The sequence below is a fragment of the Ascaphus truei genome, chromosome 4 (assembly GCF_040206685.1).
Source record: "Ascaphus truei isolate aAscTru1 chromosome 4, aAscTru1.hap1, whole genome shotgun sequence".
NCBI lineage: Eukaryota > Metazoa > Chordata > Amphibia > Anura > Ascaphidae > Ascaphus > Ascaphus truei.
The window spans coordinates 103,580,417-103,600,557 of NC_134486.1; the positions used below are offsets into that span (position 1 = coordinate 103,580,417).

A 20,141-nucleotide genomic window follows, 5' to 3' on the forward strand; every position below is an offset into this window, starting at 1 on the left:
ACACAATAAACTGGCCCTATCATGTTACCAATTCTTTTTGAATTTATAATTAAGTAAAACAGTCCTACTTAATACAAATAAGGCTGTTTTTAGTGTGTATGGTATCATGAGCACTAACAACTTTGAAATGAAGGACAGCAAAGTTAATGACTTTTTAAATATGTGTTTAGATTTGATACATTTTATAAACTATACCATTTTGGGTGGTCAGTCAAATAATGACCACATTTGCGATGGTTTGTACCACTTTATAGTATTACACAACACTTAATACTCATTCTATTTTCATGCAAGGGTAAATTAGAAATAGAGGATTCTGGGTAATTATGTGCACATTAACTTACTGAGTGTGTCACTTTTTGCCTCTTGTCCATTTCAAGCAAGAGTATTTCCCAAGATATTTTGGTTCCGTATTACACATATTGTACTGCAAAGACTGTCAGAATCAGAAAGAAAGCAATTTATTTGCTGTACAGTGGGTGGGGATTGCCCCTCTTTTACCTACCATAATCTTACAGTGATATAGTTTTCTGATTCTTCGAATATAGGATACCATATTGTATCTATTCCAGTCCATTCATTTTGTTTAGTGCACCGGCCACTAACAATATGCATATATTTTTAATTCTTAGCATACAGTACATGCCAAAATCAAAAAGCCTGGTCCGTTGAGGAATATTTTGGAGCAAGATTGGGGAGATATTTTCATAGTCAATTGACTTTGAATGAAATAGGTGCTTATATAAGAAAAATATAGTTAAAAAAAATCTACATGTCAACGAGTCTTTCTATATAGATAGAAGAGTTGGTGAGTATGATTAACACAAGCATGGCACAAGCCATCACTAATGCATACTCTCCAACTGTACCTATTTAGCAGGACACTGTGTTTTTGTCTCCTGCATGACCAGCTGTAGCTATTAAACATTAACATTTGTGTGTGTGTGGTAAGTTGCACAGGTTAGGAGAGGGTGCTCAACTCCAGTGCTCAAGCTCCCTCAACGGATCAGGTTTTCAGGATATCCCAGCTTCAGCACAGGTGGCTCAATCAGAGGCTCAGTCCAAGACTGAGCCACCAGTGCTGAAGCAGGGACTGATTAAGCCACTTGTACTGAAGCAGGGATATCCTGAAAACCTGACCTGTTGAGTAGGCGGCTTGCGGACTGGAGTTGAGCACCCCTGGGTTAGGGGACACCCATTGAAATTGCTTGAAAGTGCCTCTGTCCAACACAAGTAGAGAAATTACAGTGGTGCGTATTTCTATGTGCAAAATGTTGGAGGGTCTGATAATACTAAAATCTAAGGAGAACAAGTTGTAGACCGCTTCCCTCATTAACCAATCACAAAGTTTCCACTAACTGAAGCCCTTCTTCCTGTGGGTGAGATTTGTCATCTCTGAAGAGTGGAGCAATTCTCAGCCTCTCGCCGCTGAAGACACTGCTATGTCTTGCAGCTGGGGCTTGTTACTCCTTTTCTATTTAGGTACACAAGATTTCCGTGGGACTTCCAATGGTAAGTGCAATACAAGCCTGCCTGATACTGTGCATCTCGCCTTCTTTTACTTCTGTGTGCAATCTAACTTGCTTTTGCCAACTAGCTTTGCTCATCTGCCTCTACATATAACAGGCATTATATTCCCCTACTACAGTACTTCCTAGGGAGATTTGAACCCAGTTGACACTTTTAATGCTGCAGTAGTTTGTAATATGCAAATTGTTCTTGTGGTCTCTCGTGATTGCTTTTGTTTAGCATTTATTTTTAAAGTGACAGGTTGCATTATAACATATTTTAGGTCTTCTAACAAACCCATACTTTTATTTGTTAGATGTACAGGTTTATGTCGCTCCTTTAAGTAAATGTATGCGTGCACTGATAGACTTAACTTCCTATGGATAGGAAACCTATATGAAGATCTGTGGTTCCCCCTCTCACGGGGCGAGTGGTGACTACAGTACAAGGCACAGCAAAGCAATGTGCCGCAATCCCCCTGTAGTGCCGAAGTTTTTTTACACTATCAAAAGTGAAACTAATCAAATATTTGTTATTTAATTAACCAACAGATTGGCAGATTTTAACTACCCTTCTATTTATGAACTTGATTAAATTGCCCTTGTTCTACGACCAGATAGTTTATTTTGAAAATAAATACACCTCCAACATTTTGAGCATGTATTACTCAATATAAATACTGCATTTCCTCTCCTTGTGCTGGGCAGAGGGAGTTCAAAATAATTACTATGGAAGACCCCTAACCTATGCACAGCATTTCCTCTACTTGTGCTGGGCAGAGGGAGTTCTGCCCCCCTCCCCCCTTCTATTTAACCTTTTTTTCAGTGCCTTTATGACATTCCTGGTATGCCAGGCACGTGGCAGGTACATCATGGGGGTGATTGGGTTTACTGGTCCATTAAACTCGCCAGCCTCCTTCGGCAGTGAGAAAGGTAACAGATACAGCTGGTCTTACAGGACATCTTCACAGCATATTGAACAGCGCCCATTGTGATTTGAATTTAGTGTCTACAGTCTTTCCTAGTGAGTTAGAAATGTGGGGATAACCACACGTGAACTTGGTGAATTAGGATGTTCTATGCATGCAGCACTCTGTGGAGATGTAAACATCATTATGCAGTATAATTACGATCACAGTGACAACTGATGAGGATTATAAAAAGAAGCACGAATATGACCAGACATGTAAGCACTTCATAAAGAGATCTTCTTAGGATCTTTACAAGAATGTTTGTCATTGTGTTTCAAAATGAAAGGGCTTAAGCATAATTTAAAACAATAGGATTCCTTCACAAGATGTATTTTGTGTGTGTGTGTGTGCGCGCGCACACACACGCACACGCACACACACACACACAGAGAAAATTTAGCCATATGGGATTACTATTCCTGTTTAATAAGAGGTTACAATTTAGCAGGATTGTTGCAATAAGCAATAACCTTTAAGTAAATGTTGCAGCTAGCTTTGCTCCGCCCACCTTCTAGAAGGTGCCCACTCTGTCATCCAGAGTGGGTGTAGGTTAAAGTGTCCATGTAACTATGGTGACCGGTGATGTCACCATTAACTATAAATATTGGGTTTGGGGGCTTAAGACCTTAGACCCCAGAAGAATCCTGAAGTAACTTCTTGAAGGAGGAGCTTGGGGTGTCTCACTGTGTCTATGTTTTATGTGTAACTTTTGTAATTGCATGAAGTCATCTTTCTTATTTTCTATATTAGGGAAAGTGACCCTCCTAGTTTTAGGGCCACTATCAAAAGAATATACAAGTTCTGTACCAGTGATATTGGGAGACAGTGCATGGCACCCTGAGAGTGCCTCCCTAGTGGCATGTGCCACATTGGATTTGCAAGTTCAGCACCGCCACGCCAAGGCACTACAGGCACAATTTACAAGAATTTGAAGGAATCAGTGCAGAATGACGGGGAATGGGAACCCAGAAAGTAAGCACCCCTTAAAGAAGTTCTTAGGTCTGTACCATTTTGTGGTATTTAGGGTAGAGAGGGTGTGTTCCCCCCATTTGAGGATGTATACTGCAATGATGACCAAGCTATGCGGACCTTCCTGGATCAACTGTGTAGAATTCAGTATTTACCATGAAAGCCTGTCCTGTTTGTGGAAATAAAGAATGTCCATGTGTTTTCAATTAAAAGTTTCTGGTGCCCTGTGTCAGCTTCAACATCAATCTCCAAGCTTACCCATCCAGCCTGCCAGACAAAAGCCCGAGATCCAGGTAAATTGAGTCCCATGCACAACACCTGCACTTCTACCTACACATGTGCAACCACTCCCTTTTAAACCAGGTAAGGAAAGGGGTTACATTGTTGCCCACCAACATGAGGTTGGATAAGCTAAAGACTGTCTTTTATGTTTTGCTCATTTTGAGAGTTTTGGAGCGAAGATATGTTTTTGTGATTTTTGTAATGTTATGGACTTTTCTGCTGCTTTAATTTAACAAGACTGTTTTTGCAAGAAACAGTACTAGAATGGACTTGTTTCTACGGTTTTTCAAATGTTCCCGCCAAAATACCGCCGTTTTGCAAGAACTGTATCTTCTGCAGAAACCATGTGCAAAGTTGTTGCATAATAAAGAGAAAATGTGAATAATACAACCATTTATCTAGTGTCTTGCTGCTGGTACTTTGCTAAAGAAAACTGTGTTTTTGCAAGAAACCAGTGATGTGTATTACAATTCCCGCCTAAGCAAAGATTTCCCGCAAAAAAAAAAAAACAGTTTTGCAAGAACTGTGCATCCTCTGTAAAAGCAGTTTCACTAGGGAGAGGAACTAAGGAAAATTGCTTCTAAGGGAGTAATACAACCGCACCCAGGTCTTTTATTCTGATTTTTTTTTTGTGGAAAGCTGCAACCTGCGCTCCACTGCCAAAGAGAATAGCTTTACTTATTTGTGATGGCATCCAACACTACTGAGGTGCATCATTGTGATGTCCCCGGCGGGGTCCTCGCAGCCATCCTACTTGGAAGGGAAGAACTCCACGCGATGTGTGTGGATTGCGGCCGCCCAGGAGGCGAGATGTTTGCCTTCGGCCCTATGTGACATAGGTGCGGTGCACATTATCTCCACCTCGCAGAGCCTCGAGGGTCCGCTGTTAGTGCTGGTGCCGTTCCTGGGACTGGGTGGCAAACGGACGTCTCCACACAGGGAGTTGCTGCTCCAGAACCCTACCATACCACGGATGTGGTGAAGGGTGAAGCTCTTGATGTTCTTGTTCCGCTGGGACCGGCTGACCTACCAGATGTGGTCGTCGCGGACGAGCTCGGCGAGGACTTCCCCAATCCAGATGTCATCCACGATATTCTTGATGAGGTATCTATTCCAGGAACCGTTGCCGATCTGAGTACCCCTCTGGGAGGGTCTCCCCCTTCTGCAAGGGCCAGCCTGGATATTATAACTGTGCAACCTTCTTATTTTACTAAGGAGGATCTCTACGGTCCCTGTTTTGTCTGGGGTCCACCACCACCGCACGCACGCCAGCGCCTGTAGTCCCTGGACATGGGTTCTGGTCAAATCTCACAACTAACAGCTGAGGCATTTGTTCTATGTTATGTGGGGACTTCGTTTTCTCTATAAAGATATGAATTATATTCATTTATTTTGTGTATTTACATGTTGAATATTCATATGCTAATTTATGGTCCCATCTAAATTGTGGCTGCGTGTGCTCAGTTTCAGAAATGTTTTGATAACAGAAATGTCAGTAAGAATAGACCGGTGGATACTTTAATATTATTCAGAATACTGTAATAGATTGCTGTGTATGTATGTGGCCATGCCTATAGTTGTTCGGCCTCTGACTGTGAATCCAGTTCCACCTCTTCTGACTGTGAAAAGGACAAATTTCCAGTCACAGAATGGCATGCTGTGCTCATCTCCACCTCTGTCAGGTTATACGAATCGTGTTTTACACTTGTGTGTGTGCATTTTTATGGTTTTCTCCAAAACCACTATTGTAATAAATTGAACTACGCTATGGGGCATGTGCTTCTGTTTTTGTTGTGTGTATATTATATATGTGAAATACAAAACTAACTAAAAAACTCTACCAGCGCTTGATCCAAGTGACGAACTAATTGGTGTGATAACAACAATAGTGTGATTACAATGTGATTACATATGCAGCCAAGGGGGCAATAAACAATAGATTGTTCCAATCCAATACCAAAAAATACAAATACAAAGAATGTCCCCGGCGCAAAGTGTGGTGATGATGATTACAGTACCATATCAAAAGACAGTCCTGGTTGAAAAGTCAGTCCTGATGGTAGAGAGTTTCATCAACAATTTGAGGTAGATTTTCCTCTGGGCGTAGTCCCCTTATGATGTCTGCAAATACAGATAGAGAAAAAACACCATTGCGCAGTATATAGACTCAATTGCCCCAACCTGAAGAGGAAAATCCCTACTTACAGGATATTCTCTTGTTCATTCGGGGGAGAGAATCTGTTCTTTGGCTCTCTTCCTCCACCTTGATCTAGTACGGACCCCTCGTGGTTTCTAAGGTGGCTCTCTTCAACTCGGTCTTCATTATCCCAGGAGCAGCATACACCGCAACAGCCGTGGTTGGAGAAAATTAAAAGACAGCCTAGTGTACTCCGCAAATTTTATTTAACGTTAAACAGCAGCAATATTACACTCACATTTTGCGAGGGCAAACATGCCGCTCAAGAATGCTGTCCGCAGCTTGTGTCCTCACAATGGTGTGTTGTTCCACAAGGTCGCGCGCCGACCGATGACGTCAGTAGCGCAGCGCCCGGAGTTCTCCCCACACCACGAGATGCAACACAGGTGACGGCTGGCAATGTGCACTGTACTAGGCTCCTCCCTACGCGTTTCGTGACGCTACATCACTTCCTCAGGGGATGAAAGGAGTCCAGTACACTGGTGCCTTAAGTACATGCAGTAAAACTTGTATCAGCCCACAAATGGGCGGCGATCATTAAACTTAACTGAGTAATTGCAGGACCAGATACAGCTTAATTGATATAGTACGCTGTTGGGGTCAAACCAGTCCTAACTATTACCCTTCTAAAAAGTGTCAAAACATGTATTACCATGTTTTATATGTTTTGAATTTTCTCATAGACTTCAATGGCGGCGGTTCCCCATTGAAAGTGTATGGCAGGAAACTCCATTGACTACAACGGCGGAGTTGCTCCATTGAAACCCATGGCGGCGGAGCCCGTTGTTTTCAATGGGGATTTAGTGAAAAGCTGAGATTTCTTTTTTAGCGGAGATTTCTGTATTAAAATGTAAAACGGTTTTAAGTGTATTTGTGTATCCGGTTTCCCAGGTCGTAGCAGGTCGCAAATTGGACCATAGGGTGTCCCAGTTCCGGCATTAAGAACTGGTAAGTTTGGACCTGCTGGACCCAAAGGAACCGGATATTTTAATATGTTCATGTTTTATCCAACATACTGTATTTCTGAAATTCCTTTGCATAGCAGGGTAGCATATGGCCAGAAAGGCGACCCAATGTCTAGGATGTTTCAAAGGATTTTGTCACCTCCACTGTTTGCATGAGGGTGTAGACTACTCAAACCAGAGCAGTCTTCAAGTGTTCCAGTTCACACCTCACAACAAAGGATTTCCTGCCAGGTACTCTATTTGGTAGACTAGCTGGCATTCCTGAGGTAGAGGAGGGGTTATAGAACTGAGACCCCAGAGCTCTCCTGTGCATGTCCCAACAAGCAGGGGGGCATGGATTAAAATGTGTTCCCAGGCTAGTGAGTGGCTGGAGGTAATTGAAAGCCAATCACCTGTACTTAAGGTTAAGGATAGGGCCACAAAATGTATATAATCTGTGGTCAAGCCCTTATCCAGTGGTCTTCAAGTGTTCAGTCTGTTCTATACCATCTTGATTGCTGAGAGAAACGCTATGCACTGTCTTCCTGCCAGAGGTCTTTTCATGTCTTTGGTGTCTTGATGACTATGAAGAGTGCTGTATGAACTGCCAGTACAGATATGACTGCTTCATCATTTCCATTTTAAGTAAGTGTCTATATTTTGCCTGTTATTTGTACATTTTTGTGTGTTCACCTTTATCAAGGAATAAATTATATTTTATCATATCTAAGTCTCGTCCCAATTCAGACCCAGTGATAAATATATATCATCTGTTATATATATTTATGTGTGACTTATACAGCCTGCCATAATCTCACCGTGACAGGAGGGTTAGTGATAGTGACTAAAGAAATACTGGTGTTTTTGGCAACACCTTTGCTAACACTCACTGCTCTTATAGTCAATGCGAATGCTGTCTTGTAAAACATTGTGGTTTCCTTTTGAGGTTAGGGGGTCTTAATCTGCAAACAGCGTGAAACAGTCATTTGTTATGTTCCTATCTTCTTCACTACCACAGAAGTCTTAAATACATTGCTGGTAGCCAAGAAGTTTGGGGGGAAGGGAGGAGAGGGAGGGGGGAGAGAGAAGAGACCACAGAAAATGTAACTTTTTTATTTCTTTATGGAGAATGGATAAAACGGGTCTTTACTGAGAGTAAAAACAAATGCATTACTGTGACCACTGTGCTTACCAGAACATATTAGTTGGGTTACAATGAAGAGTATTGGTGTTTTTTGTTTTGTAAAGGTGTATCTGAGGAATAAATCCTGCATTGATTGTCAGTGCTGTTATACTGTATATAGTAGATCCCTATCCTAAACTTTGGTGCCATTGGCAAAGAGAAATAAAGTGTTGTTAAAGAGTTAAAAGACAAAATACCATAGTGGAGTACAAAGTATGAGCTATAATACATTATTAATAATAATAATACTATAGCAACATGACCAGTTCGATGCAAACAAAACAGCACCACAGGTCATAATATCGTCTTTACGGAGATTATGGGGGTTATTCATTTAAACTGCAATAATGATGATCAGGACACTATTGCATGGAAACTCCCATTAAAGATCATGACTATCACAGTTTAATAATGCCCTAAGTCACAGGTACTGAAGCAAAGATATGTCTTAAAACCTAACTTGTTGATGGCTCTTGAGGACTGGAGTTGGGCGCCCGTGTCCTAAGAAGAACTACAGGATATACACTAGGGGGCAGGAGGATGGGAACCACTAACTAAACCAGTGTTTTTCAACCTTTTCTCTATCGGGGTACCCCTAACCACAGTGCTCAGTTGCTGAGGCACCTTTACAACGTGACAGGGTCAGAAGACACAGGACAGAGAGACTCACAGGAGAAAGAGACAGTCAGACAGTTAGAGAGGGCAGGGAGTCACAGGAGTGAAAAAGAGAAGGGATATGATAGTGCAGTGAATAATATATTAGTCAAACACAACAAAGTGTACACGCACACTTTGCAAGTTAAACATGTGCATAAAGAACAAATCAGAAGCACTGCAGACTCTGCGATCTCACTGCCGTCGACTTCGGTTTGGCGTTCCCCTCGTCCTGACTCTGTCACTTCTGGTTCAAGGGTATCTGATTAAGGGGGCACCCGGTCACGTCTCTCCTGCATGACAACGCATTTCGCTGGATCAGCTTCATTGGGAGCCATGTTTCCTATCGTTCGCAACAGCTATAACATACCCCAATGTATCTCCTTATTGGTTAACATACGGTTTCATCACGAGTGTCGGAATCAATATTCTGCATACAAAGGATTGCGGATATCGGAGATTGCAAATGCAAATAACTCAAATCCTACCAGTTTAATGTAAATACAGTACAAAGATACAGGCAAAATTAATTTAAAAAAAACAAAGATAGTTGAACAGATATGTGGAAATGCTTTCATCCAAATACACACAAGACGACATGTATGCAGAAAATGTATGTAAACTATTCTATACATTTATACATAATTAATTCAATATCTAGCAGTAATAAACAAACATTCTGTCACAAAAAGGAGGGGGAGAAAGAAAAAGATCTGTATATTTGAACATCTATGCTCCAATTAGCTTTATTGTAATATATGTGTATATATATCTATATATATATATATATAGATATCTATATATATATCTATATATATATAGATATATATATATAGATATATATATATATATATATTACAATAAAGCTAATTGGAGCATAGATGTTCAAATATACAGATCTTTTTCTTTCTCCCCCTCCTTTTTGTGACAGAATATATATATATATATATATATATATATATATATACTGTATATATAATCAGAAATATTAAAAAAGAGCTGAAAAAGGTCTGCATTAATCTCTAAGAGACATACAGTAGGTTATGAGACTCTTAATATCGGGACCTATTATACAATCCATTTTTTCAGCCAATGTATGCCCCTATATCTATATCAATGTTTAGACCTCCGGTAAACAAAGTTGTCAGGTTGTGTATGCAGAAGGTCTCTCTTTGTGCCAAATGTTTGACAGATTTCCTCCTCTCCAGTTATTTATTTATAAAATGTTTTACCAGGAAGTAATACCTTGAGAGTTACCTCTCGTTTTCAAGTATGTCCTGGGCACACATAGTCTATACCTTTTTTATAGGAAAGTCCCTGTGGGTTTGCCTGGTGGAGTGTCTTAACACATTGTGTGTCTACACCATTCTTTTTGATGTTTCCCAAATGTTCCAGAATTTGCACCCCAAGTGGGCATCTGATCCTATCTACATATTGCAACCCATAGGGACATTGCTAAAGGTCGACTATATTGTCCATTCTACAGTTAGTAAAAGGTTCTATTTTAAAACTTTCTCCAGTTTTTCTCAATACAAATCTACACTTCTACTTTGAACTAAAAGTACAAGCCTTACACGTGGTGCAACCAAAAAAACCTATAGGTTGGTTTAGACAGCTATTATTATTATTATTTTTTATCTCTTTCCGTGGTTTTTTTTTTATAACCCTGCACTCCCCAAACTGGGAAGACTAACTGAAGGAAGTAAGCAGTGACTGTCTGTGTGGTCTTGTGTTGAAAACACTGGCCTTTGAAAACAGAGGACCCAACTCAAGACCTACAGGAGCTCTGTGTGATCAGTCACTTTACCCCATGTGCATCCGATACCGAAAACTGGAGTCAGGGATTTCTTTTTTCTGCTTTATTATGACTTTTCCAATGTTGCTAATGCTGTCCACTGTTTTATGGGAATATGTCTGAAGTATTCGAAGACAATACAGTTCGTCTGGCACTGTCTTATACGCATGTTGATTTCAAAGCTCCCTTGCCTCAACTGTGTTAAGAACCTAGTCTAGTTGGTCCTGTTTGGTTGAGGCTGGCAGCAGAGGGTGATATAAAGCAATAAATGGCACTGCTGCTAGTGGTAAGATATGCTGTTATCTCATCACATGATCGCATTCTGACTTCCTGAGAACAATTTGTCTGTACACTGCATTAAAGATACAGTCAGTGAGTCCATAATACAGCTACACATGACCTTTTCTTACAGACCACCTACATATAATTGTTCTCTTACTATGGAATCCTTCATTGATTTTTTTTTTTAGAAATATTGATGATAGAAACATGTTGTATGACTATTAACCCCCCAGCCCAGTTGTACTTTGATACCAATACATATATAACACCGTCCTTATCACTGGAACATTTGAATGTTTACGGCAGTATTGCCTTGCTTGCTTATGTACAGTATAAGCCCCCTAATTAGCCCCTAACAACCAGAGGGCAATGTGTACGTTTTCTGATATTCATTAGTTTACTTTTGCATTTAGACTTTGAAGACTTATGCAACAATTACTTGGAAAGCAGTTCCCACATGACCAAGTGCTCTTTCTTTATTGTAATGTGAATAGTTGTTGCTAAGTGGGACTGCACTTACCCCCCCCCCCCCCCCCAAAAAAAAAACCACTTTCAGTTGAGATGTACAGCTTGTTCATGCTCTCAGTCCAGCACATTTCAACCAATAACTGCTTCAGATAGGTGGAAGTCTCTGCGCATTTTGAAATCTAGACAAAAGTGCTTTTAGATATGTATCACCAAAAGGGTTATGGTTGCAACATTGTGACAAACTGTCGCTTCTTACTTATTGTAACCACAATAATTACTTGTCTCTGAAGACAGCAATGAAGGGTTATCAGTTGTAATATTCTTGTCAGGCAGACGCTGTCCATTTCCTATTTACTTCACAGTGGCAAAATAAGAGCACATCTCGTAACCCTGTTTTATGCATTACTACTGTTTGTTCCTTTTTTCTAATTTCAATAAGCACTTTTTGATTTCTAATGTAGTAGTATTCAGGTCATTAGCACACAGTGTAGACGCAAGGGAATGAAAGAATCTTCTCTATAGAAAGATACCTTTTCAAAGCAGCAGCAGCAGCAATCTTCACATATTTAAAGAGGCAGTCCAAGCAGCACATTAAAAACATATATATATATATATATATATATAAAAACCAACATCACAGCTTGCACTCAATGTACTGTTTCATATAGACAGGTGCTAGTCTCAAATAATAGAAAAACAACATTACCATTCTCTCGTCCGGTAAAGAAAGACTGCACTCGGTTCAGTAATCATGAAAAACTGTATTGGGCATCTGAATAAAAAAGATAAGTCACCCAATCCGACGTTTCGGTCCTGGAATAGGACCTTTCTCAAGGGGGTGCACCCCCTTGAGAAAGGTCCTACTGTATTCCAGGACCGAAACGTCAGATTGGGTGACTTATCTTTTTTATTCAGATGCCCAATACAGTTTTTCATGATTACTGAACCGAGTGCAGTCTTTCTTTACTGGACGAGAGAATGGTAATGTTGTTTTTTTATATATATATATATATATATATATATATATATATATATATATATATATATATATATATATATATATATGCAAATATAGCTGTATGCTCATCTGCATGTCTTAGGCAGGTCTGCAACCCCGCCTTTCCCCATTATCACCCAGCATACAGCACTTCCACTGCAGCAAGGGATTCTGGGAAATGACATGCAAATGAGCACACAGTGTCACTTTTTGCCTCAATAACCATTTTTAACATGGTTCCCTATAGGCTTAAGCTTGCTGCATGGTCACAGCTTCGAGCACAGCCAGGGTTAAGGTGCATACCCAGAAAACCACCCACAGACAGCTGTTTCGACCTTGATGGGTCTCATCAGTGTGGGGTTGATTTTACTGGGAATGCAAGAGAGGCTTATGGGATAGGCCAAACCATAATACTGAGTTAAGTTATGGTGAGTAAAAAAAGTGACAAAAACCCTCCACAGGAAAGCAAATATGCAAATATAGCTGTATGCTCATCTGCATGTCTTAGGCAGGTCTGCAACCCCGCCTTTCCCCATTATCACCCAGCATACAGCACTTCCACTGCAGCAAGGGATTCTGGGAAATGACATGCAAATGAGCACACAGTGTCACTTTTTGCCTCAATAACCATTTTTAACATGGTTCCCTATAGGCTTAAGCTTGCTGCATGGTCCCAGCTTCGAGCACAGCCAGGGTTAAGGTGCATACCCAGAAAACCACCCACAGACAGCTGTTTCGACCTTGATGGGTCTCATCAGTGTGGGGTTGATTTTACTGGGAATGCAAGAGAGGCTTATGGGATAGGCCAAACCATGGTTAAAAATGGTTATTGAGGCAAAAAGTGACACTGTGTGCTCATTTGCATGTCATTTCCCAGAATCCCTTGCTGCAGTGGAAGTGCTGTATGCTGGGTGATAATGGGGAAAGGCGGGGTTGCAGACCTGCCTAAGACATGCAGATGAGCATACAGCTATATTTGCATATTTGCTTTCCTGTGGAGGGTTTTTGTCACTTTTTTTACTCACCATAACTTAACTCAGTATATATATATATATATATATATATATATATATATATATATATATATATATATATATATATATTATATTTGTTTTAATATATAAAGCCTTTGATTAACTTTGTTGAAAAATAATTACCTAAAGATTGGTTCACCCATAATAGATCTGTAAAATCCTGCTTCCCAGGGTTCACTAAATGGCTGCTTTTCAGTTTCAATCAATGCTTCAGTCAGTGTAACTCAGAAGCTACAATGTATTTTTATATTATTATATTAGGGAGAAGGAGCAGCTCAGTGAGTAAAGACGCTGGCTGGCACTGACTTTGAAGGGGAACCTGGTTCACATCCCAGTGCCAGCTCCTTGTGACCTTGGGCAAGTCACTTTATCTCTCTGTGCCTCAGGCACCAAAAACATAGATTGTAAGCTCCACGGGGCAGCGACCTGTGTCTGCAAAATGTCTCTGTAAAGCGCTGCGTACAACTAGCTATACAAGAACATGCTATCATTATCTATTGTTACAGTTTGCTGCTCAAACTGCTAGGAATATTGGCAACAAATGGGAAAGTGTTACAATTAGAAATCAAAAGATGCTCAGTATATTAACACTCATTAAAAATGGCATTAAGAGTTGAATTGTAAAATAAAAAAAAGGTAGTGAGTATTATCTAATACTACAGAACTGATTTAGTTAAAAAAGAAATAAAAAAACAAACACGTACTATATTGCTTGGGTAGCTCCGTTTAGCAGGAAAAAGATCACGGCTATTTTGCCTACAAGCCCTCTGCTTTATATGCTGTGGAGCCGATTCTCTCTGCTGGAGAATAATTCCGATGCATTCTAATGATTGGAAACATCTTTTCCCACACAGGGAAGCAGACTCACAGCATATTGAACACGGGCTAAAAAAATCTAAAGGCTCTAGAGATATCCATCACCAAAGTCATGGCACTTTCAAGAATGGGCATTTTCTGTGATGACCTATGAATAAAACAAACACGATCGTTGGGATTCACTAAAATCTGATGTGGGGTATCGCACCCAATTCGACATTAACTACCATTGACTTGTGTCTTACTGATGTACTACTGTAGCATACAGTAGTACATGACGTAGAAATATAATGGTATACTACATATCTCCTTTTTTTAAACCAAGAGTAGGAAGATATCCGTTCATTTCCAAATTGAGATTTCTATGTTCATCTTTTAGATTAAAATACTCGGACTGCATAGTGATTTTTTTATTTACTTTTTGTGAAGCTCTGTACTTGCAGAATACAACTGAACCTGGATTTCCCAAAAATGCCAGCACAAATGATCCTGAAGTCAAGAAAGCCACTAGATTCGCAGTTTACGCATATAACAACAAGTCCAACGATTGTTTTCTCTTCAAAGAGCTGGAGATAGAGAAAGCTATGATACAGGTAAGACTGACACTACCATTTTGAAGGGCAAATATAGGCTAATTAGGTGTAATTGTGAAAATGCAGAGGTTATTTTCATCAACAAAAGCCAAAACTTGCCATTTGAATTTTATGTTGGTATAAATTACTTCCTAATGCAGTACAGGGCAATTAATACATTTTACATATTGGCCGAACATTTTTTTTTAACTTTATTATGAATTGGCTAAAATATCGCAAATTGCTTGGTTTTTATAGAATACCCCCCAAAAAATGCCTAACAGTAATGTATACGAATAATCAGATTTCCATTCAACACAGGTTGTGAAAGGCATAAAATACATGCTAAAGACAAAGATAGGAAGAACCGTCTGTCAGAAAAAGGAATCCTATGATTTGGATGAATGTGAATTCCAGCAGGAGAAGCCTCTTAAACAGGTTCTGTATGATATTCTGCATGTTTTCTCTCTGTATACCTCTTAGCCAAAATAAACATGTCCTACTCCAGGGGTGCGCAAACTGGTGGGCGCGGGCGGTTGCAGAGGTCCCACGCTCTTCCCCAAGGCTTTTAAATTAAATGCCGGGGGACTGCGCGAGACCACTGCAACCTCTACTTACTGAGATTCAGCCGTCTTCAGGACGCGTGCCCATGGCAATGCGGCATCAAATGACGCCGCGGGGTCATGTGACGTTACGGTTGCCATGGTAACGTGACATCAAATGACGCTGCGGGTCACGTGACATCATTTGACGCCGCACCAAGGTAAGGCTGGGCGCAGCAAGAAAAGTTTGCGCACCAGTGTCCTAAGCACACGCACAGTGTTCCAATATTGCTTAGTTGGATGTAGGGTTTGCATACTTTGAGGTGTAGCATAGTGGTTAGTGTGTTTCTGGGTACCTTTCCTACCTTTTCCACTCACACATCCTGTAATCTTGAGAAAAATCAGTTTATCTTTGAGTTTCCCAGAAGTAGTTAAACATTTGAAACATCTCCACTCTCTGAGGATTTAGGGCTTCTATAATAAGGACATCAGGGATGGTGCTGGAGGAGAAGTAAACTGGAATGCCGGCATGGAAACGTTATGCGAGGATTGGGTATTTAAAGGCAATGACAAGGGAAGAGCATATCAGTGCCCCCATAATTAAAGGTTTTAGCATAATAATAAATAATTAATCAAATACTATATTCGGTTCTGAATCTGCCTAGAATTTTGCCAGAGAACCATCCTTAAAGTTGCTGGTGCTGCTAAAATCCCTTTACCCTTTCCTAAACTTGTCTCAGCGCCTCTGCTGGCTTTCTATTAAATCCTGTATTACACACAAAATTCTCCACCTCACTTTTAAGACTATACATTCTTCTGCCCCTCCTTTCATCTCAGCCCTAATTTCTCGCTATACACCATCCCGACTTGCGTTCTGCTCAAGGATGTCTTCTCTGTACCCCTTTTTGTATCTAAATCCCTCTCCCGCCTAAACCCTTGCTCACTCACTGCCCCACACCTCTGGATTGCTCTTCCCCTCAATATCCACCTAGCACTCTCTCTCTCCACCTTTGACACCTCTTTAACTAAGCACATGGATAGCTCCAGTCCACCGCCCGTAGGAACCTACCTTGGTGCTGTTCGTGCCGCCTGCCCCTTCGTGCAGCCCTTCTCCATCAGCATTTGACACCGCAACCTCACATGGCATCGCATTGCCATGGTAATGTGACGTTGTGACGTAGCAACGTAATGCCATGTGAAGGAGGAGGAGGGTTGCACGAAAGAGAAGGTACAGTAAGAACTTTACAGAAACCCCACACTCTCCCCCAGCAATCAGTGTGGAAGATTGCAGGGCCTCTGTATATGGGGAAAGGGGGAAAAAAAGGGAAATTTGATGCCATAGGCCCGGATCTATAGGGAATCCGCCACTGGGTAGCTCCGTGGCTTGATACTATACATCTCATGCATTGATTTTGAGCCGTTGCAGACACACTTACCAAAACACCATGCTACGGTTTCTGTAAGTTCTCCCTACTTACTACATAGATTGTAAGTTCTGCGTGGCAGGGGCTTCTCTTCCTAATGTTACTTTTGTCTCAAGCTTTTTCCCATTATGTGTTATATTATTATGTCATTTGTATTTCTGCTGTAAAGTGCTATATACATGGATGGCGCTTTATAAAGATATATGTACATGTTTTTTTTTTTATATAGTGCCACCAATGCTCGTACCATCTCAGTTATTATTCAGGCAGTACAGTGAGATTATATAAACTCGCGCAAGTGCGTTAAACAAAAGGAATAAGGGAACAACAGCCCTGCAGAGACTAACATGTTTATGGAATAATGGGAGATTTGCAGAATACAATAGGAGGAAGTGCAGTAGAGAACAAATTTATGGTGCAAATAAGTGCATCAGGAATGCGTGGGGTTGTGTGAGGCCTAAATTAACCAATTGCTTCCTGAGGCGGTTAGGTATAAGGCGTGACGTTAGGGAGCAAAAAGTGAAAAGGGTTTGAGATGTCAGAGTGCTGAAGACAAATTAGCAGACCATGCTAAAGTTGACATTATCTGGTCCGAGGAGTCTCTCGGTGTTCAGCTATCTTGGTCTTACCTACAGGAGATCCACAGATTAGCTGCTAAATACTACTCAACGGCATCCTGGCCCAAACCACGTCAATGAATAAGGAGAATATCAAGGTTCATAGAAGCTTATTCTGTAAACTGCGATGGAAATTCCCATTGATTTTCCATTGGACTGTCTGTGTGATAACGCTGGATTGGCGCACTCGCAGTTTATCGAATAAGCCCTGTGTGTTAACGTTTTTTACTTTGCTCAAGAGATGCATAAAAACAAATAGGCATGGTGCATTCATAACAGCATTTTTTATCTTATCTCTGTTTTATCTTTGAATATTGCACAGGAAATGGGTACATTTAGCTCAAGTATCTGTTTGTACTAGGTTCCTAAATCCTTAGCACAACTGACTGAATCTGGCCAGCATTTCTAAAGGACAGGGCATCACCTAGAGGTTAATGGTCCCAGCTGAAAGAGTTAAAGGTCCACGGCGTAGCAAAAGAGAAGCCCTGGAGACCTGCTAAACCAATGTGCGACCTGCCATATCCTAGCAGCAGCTTTTCATGACTGATCCGGCCAGTGTCAGATTTCACATTAGGCCCGGGCTTAGGGGGGCAATATTTTGGGACGGCAAAAATTGCTTTTGCCGCACTCTCGGGCCTATGGGACCTAATGGGAATGAACTTGTCTGTATCAGCCGCCTCCTTTCTGCTGCTCTCCTGCTCCTTTGGAATCCCAGTATCAAATGGCGCCGCAGACATCACGAACGTGGCATCACACAGCGTCTTGGTGCCATGGCAATGTGACATTGCGACGTCATGACGTCACTTTTCCATGGCAACGCACCGCCGTGCAAGGTCACGCTCGTGATGTCCGCGGCGTCATTTGACACTGGGATACCAAAGGAGCAGGGGAGCAGCAGATAAGAGGCGGCCACACAAGCACGTGCCTAGGGGGGCCGGATTTTGAAATCCGCCGTTGGACCTGGCTTTCTCAGAAAAAAGAAAATCTTTGATTTTGTCGCCTGAAACAAAGACCGGATCGGAACCAGGACGCGCTGCTGCCAGGTCCTTGCAAGCACGGCTTCTTTCAGTGGCCATTACCTGCTCCTCTGGGAAGCATTTTTGGATTTGTTGGTGGAAAAGCACAGCAAATCCAAAATGACTTTTCAGATGGAAAACAAAATCCACCAAGACACAGCCAGCTGGCAGCAGCTTTCTGTAGTAGAAGCAGGGCGAAGCGATTTGCCTAAAATTGGCAAGCAGGCAAGAAATCTAGCTTTCTGAGTTCTGGAAATATTTTGCCTGTAATTTATAGTTAAATATTATTCTATAACAATTGTGGTTGTGAGAGGTGTATGACTATTGCACCTGCTGATGATGCAATAAGAGTATTTCGTGGTTACATAGTAGATTAGGTTGAAAATAGACATGCGTCCATCAAGTTCAACCTATGCTATATTTAGACGATAGATACATTATCCTATACCTGAACAGTATATTGATCCAGGGGAAGGCAAACAAAAAACCCCAGTGGAATATCATCCAATGATCTCTCATAAAGGGACACATAAATTCCTTCCTGACTCCAAGAATTGGCAATCAGATTACTCCCTGGATCAACATTCTTCCCATGTATACTTATTTGTTATATCCCTGTATACCATTCCTTTCTAAAAAGATGTCCAACCTTTTGTTGAACAAATCTATTGTATCTGCCATCGCAGTCTCCAATTCGACATTGTAACTGCCCTTACTGTAAATAACCTTTCCTTTGTTGCTGGTGAAATCTCCTTTCCTCCTTCCTTAAGGGATGGCCCCTAGTCCTTTGTACTGCCCTTGGGATGAATAGTTATTTTGAAAGCTCGTTGTACTGTCCCTGAATATATTTGTATATAGTTATCATATCCCCTCTTAGACGCCTTTTTTTCTAATGTAAATAAATCTAATTTAGCTAGCCTCTCCTCATAAGTTAGATTGTCCATCCCCTTTATTAATTTATTGGCTCTTCTCTGCACTCTCTCTGGTTCCATAATTGCCGCAAATTATACAATAGTGTTCTGTTTGTGTATGTGTGACAGTACGTGCAATGCTATATCTCCTTTATTTCTCCCTTTAGACGTTCACATGTTATTTTGAAGTGTGGGTTATTCCCTGGCTGCACAATGCGAGCGTTCCTGTCCTTCTGTGCCAATGACAAAGTGGATCCAGTTACGTGGGAGCGGTTTTCTCTTGTAATGATGGAGATGAACTTTGGTTTTGGGACATAGCAGAACAGCCTGGTTTTTGTTGTGGTTTTTTTATGAGAAGTGTATTAAAAAAAAACAAGTAATGTAAACATATTCATACTTATATTGTGGTAAATAAAAAATACAGTAAATGAAAGACAATGCATGTGGGTGTCCACACTGGCATCACAGAATGCACACATCTTAACATCAAAACACAGCAGATTACATATTTCAAACCAGCAAACTAAATTTTCTGACTTTGTACATTATCTTATCACAAACAAAATGGAAAATCGTCATTAAATGCTACATGCCCAGCTGGCTTTAACTCCTTTGCTGCCAGAAGTGGTTCACTAGTTACTTTCCAGAAAAAAAAAGTGTACGCACAACAAATAAGTATAGTTAACATGTAAAGTCCTTACGAAGAAAACGCTGCCGCACTGGTGTAGAAGAGCGATGATCAGAATGATGGCTAATGCTGTACAGGCATACCCCGCATTAACGTACGCAATGGTACCGGAGCATGTATGTAAAGCGAAAATGTACTTAAAGTGAAGCACTACCTTTTCCCACTTATCGATGCATGTACTGTACTGCAATCGTCATATACGTGTATAACTAATGTAAATAACCCATGTGTAACAGGTTCTATATTCTTCCCGCTTGCACACAGCTTCGGT

At 40.8% G+C, this 20,141-nt stretch overlaps 1 protein-coding gene across 2 annotated transcripts; it reads left to right on the forward strand.

The window, feature by feature from the left end:
- The first annotated feature begins 1,354 nt into the window (after positions 1-1,354).
- Positions 1,355-19,620, forward strand: CST7 (cystatin F). Of its 2 annotated transcripts, none has more exons than XM_075596297.1 (4): positions 1,355-1,512; positions 14,530-14,693; positions 14,994-15,110; positions 19,350-19,620. In XM_075596297.1, exons 1-4 carry the CDS (start codon positions 1,443-1,445, stop codon positions 19,425-19,427), a joined length of 429 nt encoding a protein of 142 aa, XP_075452412.1. In that variant the 5' UTR covers positions 1,355-1,442; the 3' UTR covers positions 19,428-19,620. The 2 variants fall into 2 exon arrangements, with proteins under 2 accessions (XP_075452412.1, XP_075452413.1); XM_075596298.1 differs by having other exon boundaries at positions 1,369-1,512; positions 14,544-14,693.
- The last annotated feature ends 521 nt before the right edge of the window (positions 19,621-20,141 follow it).

Coding starts and splice junctions, on each gene's coding strand:
- CST7 (XM_075596297.1), top strand. CDS start 1,443: ATGTCTTGCAGCTGGGGCTTGTTACTCCTTTTCTATTTAGGTACACAA. Junction 14,694..14,993: donor TAGAGAAAGCTATGATACAG/GTAAGACTGACA, acceptor CATTCAACACAG/GTTGTGAAAGGCATAAAATA. Junction 15,111..19,349: donor AGGAGAAGCCTCTTAAACAG/GTTCTGTATGAT, acceptor TTCTCCCTTTAG/ACGTTCACATGTTATTTTGA.